An 11,908-nucleotide genomic window follows, 5' to 3' on the forward strand; every position below is an offset into this window, starting at 1 on the left:
GGCCGTTTGCAGACTGAACGATTATTCGGCGGTCGAAAGCGAATTGGCCACTAACCGATATAATAAACTCGTTTCAAGAATCGTTTTGCTGAGCATACTGATCGTTCGATAACAATACAACATATATAATTTTAACGACCGATCTGCAAAACGAAGGAAGTGACGTCTGCAACCCGGAAAGACAAACCCCCATTCACCCACGTCCGACCGGATGTTTGATGTGAGGATCGTGTAGGAGGAAACATACGTGGACAAACGAGTTTGTGTAGTATTATTCGTGTAGAAACCTTCGTTTGTCAATCAAATTATTGGAGAAATGGATATTCATGATGATCAGGTGTCCAGATCAATTGCTATCACCATGCTTGGGGTGATTGCCATTACCCAGCAGAAAAAGAAAAAGAGGAATCGCAGGATGTGGTCCAAGGAGTGGTTGATTAACCGTGACCAGTATTCACATATGGTTCTTCTACGTGAACTGAAGGATAATAATCCAGATGACTACCGAAACTATTTACGGATGTCTGAGGAAACCTTTAGTGAGCTGTTGGTAATGGTGAAGCCAATGCTCCATAAAGAGGACACTGTGATGAGGCCATCCATTACACCAGAACAAAGGCTCATGGCAACCCTGAGATATCTTGCCACTGGTAGATCGTTTGAAGACCTCAAATTCTCTACTGGCATTTCTGCACAATCCCTAGGCCGAATTATTCCAGAGACCTGCAAGGCCATAATCCATGTTTTGAAAGATGAGTATATGAAGGTGTGCACAACATAAAAATAATGTAAAATAAAATAATGTAATACAAATACTTGCATTTTTTAAATATTTATTCCAATAAAAGAACAACATTGGTTATGTCAAGATCTGACATCACATTTCAAATGTCATGTACAAAACGATGTATAGAACCATTTTATTTTTTGCATGTAAAAAAATAAAAACAAGTATCTACCACAGGCACAATTTGTAGCACACAATATATTGAACATTATAACAAGAAACACTTTTAAAGTGAAAACTTTTCAAAAACTTTTCAAAAAAATCTATAGATTTACAAATGTGCAAATGTGTAATCTCTTGACCAAGAGTTGCTGTTCCTGTCTGGTGCTCCCATCTGACCATGCCAAGTAGATGTTTGAGGGGGACCTGCTTGTTGAATCTGCTGTGTGTAACTAGGATAGTCAACTATGCATGTATTACTACTGACTTCACCCCTCAAACCTTTATTAAGCAATTGCAGTAGCAGTGGTTCAACTAATTGCTTCTGTTCCGCAGACATTTGCCGCATCTTGTTTGCGGTTAGGCAGCCAAATGCATCACAGTCATCACTCTTCTTTTGCAGTGCTGCTGTTGCTTGAAGAAGAAAGGCATTAGTAGCCTCATCCCTTTTAGTTTTTTTTGGTCTATGCAATGATCCTGCAGGTGATGGTTCAGTCAGTGAATCATTTGTTTCCTTGTCCAAACTCTAAAAGCAATGAAAATTGTGATTGATTAAATCAATATATCAGAAATAATGAAATATAACACTTTTCTTCACAGTTTCCAACGACAACAGAAAATTGGAAAAAAATTGCACAGGAATTTGAGCAGACGTGGAATTTTCCAAACTGTGGTGGTGCCATAGATGGCAAACATGTGCGCATTACCCCCCCTCCAAACTCCGGCTCATATTACCATAACTATAAAGGTTTCTTTAGTATAGTTTTGTTGGCATTAGTAAATGCCAAATATGAGTTTCTGTTTGTTGATATTGGGAAAAATGGTCGAAATTCGGATGGAGGTACCATTGAGAAAACGGAATTCTATGCACGCCTGAAAAATGGTAAGTTAAATTTGCCAAACAATGACGAAACCACAGAAGGTCTGAATTTCGTATTTGTTGCAGACGATGCATTTTCACTTGGCGAAAATCTATTGAAACCATATCCAATGAAACATCTGTCAGAAGAGCAAAGAATTTTCAATTACAGGCTTTCAAGGGCAAGACGAGTTGTAGAAAATGCCTTTGGTATCATGGCAAATAGATTTCGCATTTTCCACACCCAGATTAACCTCTCTATTTCCAAAATTGATCTAGTGGTTTACTGCTGCTGCATTTTGCACAACTATTTGAGGCGCAAAAATGTGATGTATATACAACAGTCAGTAGATCGCGAGGACACATCTCAAGGCAATATTATCCCCGGAGACTGGAGAAATGACACACAGTCGTTAACCAACATCGCTCCAGCGCCACCACGATTAGCCACCATGAACGCCCGACTAAATAGGGATAATTATAAGGAGTACTTCTGTGGATCTGGTGCTGTCCCGTGGCAAAACATGGTTATGTGATTATTTCTCCAGAATTAACCCGGTGTATTTTATAATCTGTTTGGACATTTGATGATTGTTTGAAGATGTATCTTTATCTAATGTTAACAAAATCATAACATGTTTCATGGGTTTAGCATTTGCAATAAATTCAAAGAATTATTAATAAAGATTTTGTATTCTATCATCTTACCTGAGTGTCATCATTGTCCTGTGTGTCACTATGTGGTGAAAATGTTTGTAAGCTGGAAACTGAGGGTCTTGGTATCTCCTGATCTGATAGGAAACGTAAGCTATCGAAATACCACAACCGTGGTACATATATATCCTCAGAACCTGCACCTGATTTCTCAGATTCCGCTATTTTATTTAACTCTTTTTTGAAGACGGTTCTCAAATTTGCTATTTTCTTTTTTACATACTCTTCATTTGCATTAGGGTTCATTCTGAGGCAAAGTTCTATCAGTTTTTTGTAGGCCTCATGTTTTTTATTCCTATCACTATATTCCTTGGATTTCATCTTCCATAGGCATGGAAGTTCCCTGTATGCATCAATGAAATGAGGGAGAAAGTCAGGTGAAGTAAAACGATCAGACATTTTTCCTGTAAAAAAACAAAAGATGTTTCTATCAGGAGACTTTCAGAACATTATAATTATACAGTACATGCAAATGACATGATAATGATAACTGTGATTGTAGATGATCATATTTGTACAACATATTTGTACCGAAAAATCTTATGTGCATTGAAATCAGGAAAAGATAATTTTGATTTAAAAAAAATTGAGCAAGCATGACACGTTCTACGAAAGAAAAATGTGCATAACACAAGTGACCAAGCAAGAAAGTTTGTTGAACGACAAATGTGCATGTGCTATACATAATGATAATGTACCAACGATAATTTAGATTGCAAACAGTAGTGAGCAAGCATCAACAATCGTTTACCAACATAAATCATTACCTCCAAAGATGTTCGTGCAGAACGAAAGATCAGTGAGTGAATCGTCGAGCAGAAGTGACGTCCGGATGAGACTCCACCCATCCACTTCCGGCCACTTTTATTAATACCACGATGGCGGAGTCCAGAAAGCGTGCTGCGGAGCGGGAGAGCGGTTCGGCCGAACATGCTGGGACTAGGAGCAGCAAGAAAAAAAAAGTGAAGGCATCTCCCATGACCTTAGCAGAAATGGTGGATATGGTGGAAGTTCTAGAGAAGAAGGACTATGATGGCAAGTGTGGACCTTACACTAATACCAATGCAAGAAAGGACCGCATTATGGACAAAATAGTGAGGGTGCTGCAGAGAAATCATGGAGTCCACCGTTCAAAGGATCAGCTCAGAAAACGTTGGTCAGATCTGAAGCTTCGTGAAGAGGAACAGTACCACAAAATAAGAAGAATAATTAAAAAAAGTAAGCATGCATTTCCTTCTATCTTGCATTGTTTTACTATATGTGCAATCCTGTATTAATGTGTTTTCCATTTGTAATAGTCAACTTGCCATTTTATTATTCTCATTTATTTTACATATTTCCTTTCAAAAATGTAATGTATTTATTTATTTGTTAGTGAAAATCGTGTTTGTTATACCCCCACCAGGAAATAAAGACAAACTGCAGGATATATTATATGTACAAAATAGTCAGCGGAAAAAGAAGTCAAGGTCAACAGAAAAAAATAAAGATGACTTTGCTGAAGTGCAACATGTCCCAGGTGTACAAACAGGGTCGGAGGAGCTCCTGCCATGTGATATGTCAACAGCCAGAGCCAACCCAGGTAATAAAACATACAAATGTACATTAATAAAGAATTCTGTCTCAGGAAGGTGATATTTATGTATTATCTGCTTTATTTCACAGGAATGTCACAGGAATATTTAGGTGAACAGGATATACTGACTATAGCAGCTGTGGATGATAAAGGTGAAAGTGTACAACAGCCAAATGATAAGGCCGCTATGTCAAGGATTGAGGGAGAAGATGATGTTACCAGCTCAGGTGAAATCTCTGTGTCTCTCTCTGTGTGTGTCTCTCTCTCTCTCTGTGTCTCTCTCTGTCTGTCTCTCTCTGTCTGTCTGTCTCTCTCTCTGTGTGTGTCTCTCTCTCTCTCTCTCTGTGTCTCTCTCTCTCTCTGTGTCTCTCTCTCTCTCTGTGTCTCTCTCTCTCTTTGTCTCTCTCTGTCTGTCTGTCTGTCTCTCTCTCTGTCTCTCTCTCTCTCTGTGTCTCTCTCTCTCTCTCTCTCTCTCTCTCTGTCTCTGTCTGTGTCTCTCTCTCTGTCTCTGTCTGTGTCTCTCTCTTTCTCTCTGTGTGTCTCTCTCTCTGTGTGTGTCTCTCTCTCTCTCTTTCTCGCTCAATTCAAATAAGCTTTATTGGCAGGACCAAATACATTTTAGCATTGCTAAAGCAGTTGAGTTTGGGGGGGGGGGGGTAATCTAAAGGGGGAATGGTCAATATAAAGGATTTTTTAAGTCCTCATTTTTTCATGTCCCTCTCAGTCTGTGACACGCTGTCACATATTGTCTCTCTCTCTCTCAAACAATTGTCTTTTACAGGAAAATATTCCAGATTTGATTCATACGGGTCGAGCAACACAAGAGATAGCCAAGATGTGTGTACATTTGATACGGATTTCACAGACCTTATAAAGTCTACAGAACATCTTGTTGCCCCTGCTTTTAACATTGAAGAACAAAGAAATGTTTCTGCACCAGGTGGGTACTAGAATTTTCTTTCATTTTTTTTTTTTAGGCCAGGATCACTGGTGGAAATTGTATGATCTCAATGTGTTTCTACATATCAATATGGTAGCTGTTGTATGATATTCATATTTGTCTTGTGCCATTTTTTGTAAACTACAGCTTTGGAATGCTCAATCAACAGTCTGACAGCCAAGAAGCTGGCGAGTATATTAATAAAGTGCCGCAGTGACATGGAAAACATCAAAGAAAACATATCTGCATTGCAAAACAACCTAGCGGATGCCATAGACATCCTGTCAAGAGTGATTTAACCCCCCTTTTTTTGTTTTTTTTATCGCTCTATATGTTTTTATAATATATCTGATAAAGTTAACCATGTTCGTCTGATACACATTCTTCTGGAATTTAAGGGCCCTTTCACACGGTTGCTCCGTATGTCCGCAAATCATCCTATTTTTTGGCGGATGATTTGCGGACATAAAGTCAATGGCATTGCGGATGTCAGAGGAATACCATCCGCTGACATCCGATTTTCTTCCTGTCAGTTCTGTTTCGTTTTTTGGAACTGAACAAAACCCTATTTTTGTTCCATTCAAAAAACGGAAAGGAAGGAAAATCGGATGTCAGCGGTGTCATCCGCTGACATCCGCAAACTCCCATAGACAGGTCCGCATATCATCCGCAAATGGATGGGATGATATGCGGACACACGGAGCGGATGACACAAATGTCATCCACTCCGTGAAAAAAAAAAAAAAAAGGAACGGTCATGTGAAAGAGCCCTAAAGGAGACCAAACTACCTCGTTTAAAAGGGGAAGTAAACTTTTCTAATTTTTTTTTTTTTGGTATCTAATAATCTTGGCTGATTACTGGATAGTATTTGCACTTTGACACATTTTGCACATTTGTTTTTTGTTTGTTTGCAAACACACATGTGCACATGTTGTTTGTACTCTTCAAGGACACATTTGCACATGCTTTTTGTACTTTGCAATCTCTTTGCAACGAGATAGCACAAAAAAACTGTCCACTGAGATGTGCTGTGTAAACTGTATGTAGCTGAGACTACACACAGAATTCATCAATATGTGCTGCTTAGGAGCCGATACCCTCCCCTCTCCTAATTGGTGCAAAACATTGTCTGCAATGAGTGCACGTCAATATAATATGTTCCACGTATTATATGGGAAAGTCTTGGCTCCCAAACAGAACAGAGTCCTGAATGCAACTACAGTTTTACATCACATCCAATGGTGGCACAGTTTGGAGGCTTCAAACATGCAGTTCAACTGTGAATTATATATATAAATAAAAGATCAAAATATTGGGACACCTTATGCAGTATAAATTGACGCTTTACTGAGCTGGATGAATATAGCACCAAAAACGCTATATATGGAATTGATATATAGTGTTTTGTGGGCTTCCTCGATTCAACCACAACAAAGCTGCAACTCCACATGTACAGTGTCCTCATATTTTGAACTTTCTTGCGTAATCCTTCAGGTGGACTACACTACTTCTTTGGTCAACACAAGGTATGACACACAACGCATGTATTTGAGCACAAGATATTCTGATGTTGATTGTAAACTCAACACTCCCCCCCCCCCCCACCCCTCCATTGATAATCACGTTTATATTGCTGGTTGATCCCGGTTAAACATCTTATTGGCTTAATTCAATATGCCATGTCATACAAATTTGAACTTGTGCCACCTTTTTTTTTTTTTTTTTTTTTTTTTCGTTTTTTTGCGTTTTTGAACTTTGCTATTTATGCTGCTTGATTTCAAAATCTTGGTTTACAATATTGGTGAATAATGCTATCTTAATTACTTCTGAAAATGTGTCATGCATGACTATGTGACATACTATTGAATAAATATTGGCATGCTCTATTGTGTATTTATAACTAGATGCCTTTACTTGCACTTATGCAGCAATTATGTTACAAATAAACAAAGAGGCGCGTTTTTGGTTTATGTTGGTCAAATAAAGCATTTCTAAATGATTTCATGGTTTGATGTTGGTTTTTATTGTGTTGCATATTACTTTTCATCAAGGTATATATTATAACCATGACACATTTAATACTTTCTCGGGGATACAGGGAAAAACATGTGGTACTGAGGAATTAAGGTTGCTTTAATAGCGGCTTTCAGCTTGTCAGAATTGTTGGGTGTGTTGTCTGGAATCTTCCTCCTGACAATACACACAAGATTCTCTATGGGATTTATATTGGGCCATTTTGCTGGGCAATTAAGCACAGTCCTGCTGGAATAACAATGATATCAACATCTCTATACAGATAATCAGCAGCAGAAAGCATGAGGTGCTGCAGAATTTCCTGCTAGAGGGCTGCACAGACTTTGTATTTGAGAACAGTGGACAAACACCAACCAATGACACAGCTCCCCACATCATCACTGACTGCGGAACATGTTACATTCCATTAGCACATATGTAAATTTCATTTGGAAATATTTAGGGAGAATGGTGGGGTCACAGTCAGGAGCCTTGTCCTCTGGTGTTGGTACACTGGTGTAAATACATACTACCACATATTTCATGTTTTGTACTATACTTATATACACGTGTTGATATAATATGTGATTCATTTTAATATATATATATATATATATATATATATATATATATATATATATATATATATATATATATATATATATAGAGAGAGAGAGAGAGAAATATACATACATTTTATACATACACATATAAACAGCAATAGAATAATTTGCTTGTTTTGAGACATGCATTTTAGAACAGTGTGTAGAAACAAACATGTTAAACGAATGAACATTCTTTCGTTTATAGATTCTTCTTCCGGTTCACTGATATGTCAAATACATGCGCAGTACGATTCAGTATATTATTTTCGTTTCAATTTTACCATAGACGTATACACTTTCGTTGAATCGATAAAAATTTTCGCTGTGGATCCATCGAGATTAGCCGGGTGTGGTATCGTAATCGTTGGTAAACTTGTGTTCACTAACGGCCCGATATTCGAACGATCTTTCCTAAATCGACCATTTTCGGCCGAAATTCTGTGCGTGTATGGCTAGCATAACTTGCGCAGCACCCAGTATTCTTTTTGACTATTTACCTTTCAATATACCTTGTTTAATAGCTGTGGATAAGCTACAGAGTGCCAGCAGCAGCCGAATTATTAATTTACTCTAATATACACATATTGATAGCGTGAGAGTAACACACTATACATATTGATCACATGGAAATTATTACTTTTTGTCCGTCTGGCCAGTTGCACATCATGAACTGCTCTTGTATCTTCTATTATTATAAAGCAATGTTTCAGGCTATTTGGCCATCATCAGTGCAGTCATTGAAACCTTTACTAGGTCGGTCTTGGGACCCAACAAGACAGTGTAACTATACAGGTTAGAGATCGACCGATTATCGGCAAAGCCGATTTATCAAGGTCCGATATGCACTTTCGCCGATATATCGGAATCGCCCTTTTGATTTAACTATATTGCCGATATTTCGGGAAAGTGCATGTACCGGGGTGATGCCTGCAGCTAGAGGCATCACCCTGGTACCAGTGTCCATAGCCGAAGGTCAGCTGTCTTGTATTGACAACCGATGCGGCGGAGAAGCCGCTCGGCTGTCATTCCAAGAAGCGGGAGGGGACTTCCCCCTCCTGCCGCCTTCCGCGGCTCGCCCGGGTCTCCTGTCCCACCGGGAGAGCCGGCCATCTTACATTCATTGCTGCCGTCTGACCGGGTCTCTATTTCTTTGAATTCGGCGCCGCCGAGTACCCGGAAGTGATGTCATGACATCACTTCCGGGTACTGGCGGTGCCGAATTCAAAAACTTACAGCATTCAAAATAGCCAAACTCAGCGTTTTGAATGCTTTTAAGTGCAGAGGAGGGGTTTGGGGTCTTTTAGACCCCCAGATCTCTCCACCACAGTACCTGTAGACATTAAAAAAATAAATAAAATTTTTTTTAATGTCCGAAAGTATCGGCAGATACCGATATCCGGTGACCAAAAAATCGGTATCGGTGGTAAAAAAACTATATTGTCGATCACTAATACAGGTTATGGTGAGATTGGATTTAAGCAATCACAATGCTCTCCAACCAAATCAGTGTGTTAGCACAGTAAGGTTTACCTAAAGCAAACATTATTCACATATCTCAATCCATCACATACCCCAACTGAACACTTTCTGTTTTAGGAAGGCCATAAGCTGGCCTCAGTCTACACACACACACACCAGATGGATGGAGGAATCCCCTCGCCAGGACATTGGAGTCGGACAGCAGCTCCAGTCGCTGTCAGAATACACTGATCAGCGCCTGCAGCTGCTGATCGAGAAAAATATTCCAACACGTCCCTTTAACAGAAGTTGATCAAACAATCAACTTCTGTTGAGTAAGGATAGCCACACACACTGATGAAAATTTGACTGGACCGTACTGACCCAGCTGAATTTTGATCAGTGTATGGTCAGCTTTCCTGTGCTAACATACAGATTGGAGTGGTGGTGGGTTTTTTTTGTGCTCAATAGGTACACAGCAATAAAAATCTTACAGATAGGTTCTCTAAAGTACTATCACTAAAATTAATAGTAAATAATTAACAGGCGTCACACACAAAAATAGCAAAACCCTAGGCTAAAAAAATAAAATATGTGTAGGGTGCTGCGCTGTTATATCGTGCATAAGATGCTAAATATATCAGTCTGTGTGGAAAACTAAATAACACAGGGATAATACATGAATAACCCGGATAAAATACTGCATTCAAAAATACCATGTGTAGTGAAATGATATACAAAGCCAGTATAAATCATTCTGTAAATGTGAAACAACAAATGAAAAAATGGTGCATATAATTCATTGAGAAAATATGTATACTAAACATATAAATGCAAAGAAAGTCTTTTATATGGCATCAATCACACGACTCCCTTGACCATGTGATAAACGCTGATAGATATATAGTGACTCCAAAAATAAATCTTCAGTACGGTGACACCCCAGTGCTCACAGGCAGCTCACCTTACTGCTGTACGATATAACATGATATAACAGTGCAGTACCCTACACATATTTTAAAAAATCCCCAATCTCTCCAAAGCTAGGGCAATGACATGTTTGTTTTAGCTTTTACCATGTTGTAGAAAAAAAATAATATCACAGATTAGAATACCCTAAGGATAAGTTCACTTTAAAAATGCACATTTTTTGCAAGTAAATAATGTGCATTTATTATTTTTTTTGTATTAGGAGTCTGGAAAGCATCGCGCCAGCGATCAGTAGGTTGCTGGTGCCATGCAGGTCTCCTGCACACTGTCAGTGTTATCTGCCTGCCTGAGCTTTCTTTTGGTGGTATTTAATCATAATTGTTTTTTTTATTTTTTTGCACTATAATTGAAAAAATACAGAAGATGTAAAAAAAATGCATTTTTCTTTGTTTCGCTTTTAAAATTTTGCAAATTTAGTAAATTTTTCTTCATAAATTTTGGCTAAAATTTATACTGCTACATATCTTTAGTGAAAATAACCCAAATAAGTATACATTTTTTGGTCTTTGTGAAGGTTATAGAGTCTGCAAGCTATGGTGACAATCATTAAAAATTGATCACACCTGATATACTGACGGCCTATCTCATTTCTTGAGATCCGAACAAGCCAGTAAAGTACAAATACCCCCCAAATGACCCCTTTTTGGAAAGTAGACATTCCAAGGTATTTAGTAAGAGGCATGGTGAGTTTTTTGAAGTTGTGAGTTTATTTAGTTTTAATTTATTTCCACAATTCTTTGCAAAATTAAGATTTTTTTTTATTTTTGACAAAATGGTCATATTACCAAGTTATTTCTCACACACTTTATTGGCATACTTGCAATTACACCCCAAAATACATTCTGCTACTCCACCTGAGTATGGTGCACCCGCATCCAGCTCCGGCTCACAGACCGCTGCCGCAGCCACGGACCGGTACGTTATCCACGGGGTGCCGGCCTCAGGGGAAGCCCGCCCGACATCAGAGTTCCCCGCTGCATGTACATCAAACATGGCCGCCACGCCTCTGCTGCCTCCAGCGGGACAAATCAGCTCCTGCATTGTCTCCTTCAGGGATCCCTGTCTCCTCCACGGAAGAGGATCAATATGCCCGCATTGCTGCAGCTGTGGCTGCCCTGCTCTCCCCAACTATTAAATCTGCAGTAGATACTGCAGTCTCAGCTGGCATTATGCAGCTACGCAAAGAGATAGGGGAGTAGGCTAAAAGGCTGTCTGACCTGGAACATAGACTGTCAGAAGTCGAGGATGAAATTCAGTCAAACCTAGCTAATGATCAAAAATCCTCACAAACCCAGCACTATATACTTGACAAATTGGAGGATTTAGAAAACCGTTTTTGCAGGAATAACCTGCGCATTATTAGAGTCCCAGAATCCATTACAGCTGTCTCTTTGCCCGACCTTTGCTCCACCCGCATACCCCAGGCCCTTGGACTGTCCCCGCCGTGCACGGTGGTAAGAGCCCACAGACTGGGTCCACCTTCCAACGACAGGCGCACACCACACCCTGTAATCGCGCGTTACCTTAATTACGCTGACCGGGTTGCCATTTTAAAATCATTCCAGAACGCCAAGTCCCTTCAAGTGGATGACCAAAAATTATTGTTATTTGCAGACTATTCGCAAGAAGCCGCAAGACGACGCAAAGCTTTCCAACCTGCCTGCGCTGCCTTATTCCAAAACGGGTTCAAATTCACTCTGCCTCAGGTGAAACAAAAGCATTTACTCACCCTGATGAAGCCATCAACTATATGCAAGCACACATGCAACTTTCCATGGAAACCCAGGCATCTCCACCGACTGTTAC

The 11,908-nt window shown here is 39.4% G+C and overlaps 1 protein-coding gene across 1 annotated transcript; it reads left to right on the plus strand.

Annotated features, from left to right (window-relative positions):
* Nucleotides 1–316: 316 nt before the first annotated feature.
* LOC309565949 (uncharacterized protein) lies at nucleotides 317–2,355 on the plus strand (the record flags this gene model as incomplete). Its single annotated transcript, XM_082270978.1, has 2 exons — nucleotides 317–766; nucleotides 1,547–2,355. 2 exons carry the CDS (start codon nucleotides 317–319, stop codon nucleotides 2,339–2,341), a joined length of 1,245 nt encoding a protein of 414 aa, XP_082127104.1. The 3' UTR covers nucleotides 2,342–2,355.
* Nucleotides 2,356–11,908: the final 9,553 nt, after the last annotated feature.

This window comes from Pelophylax lessonae (assembly GCF_965119305.1).
Source record: "Pelophylax lessonae genome assembly, chromosome: 10".
NCBI lineage: Eukaryota > Metazoa > Chordata > Amphibia > Anura > Ranidae > Pelophylax > Pelophylax lessonae.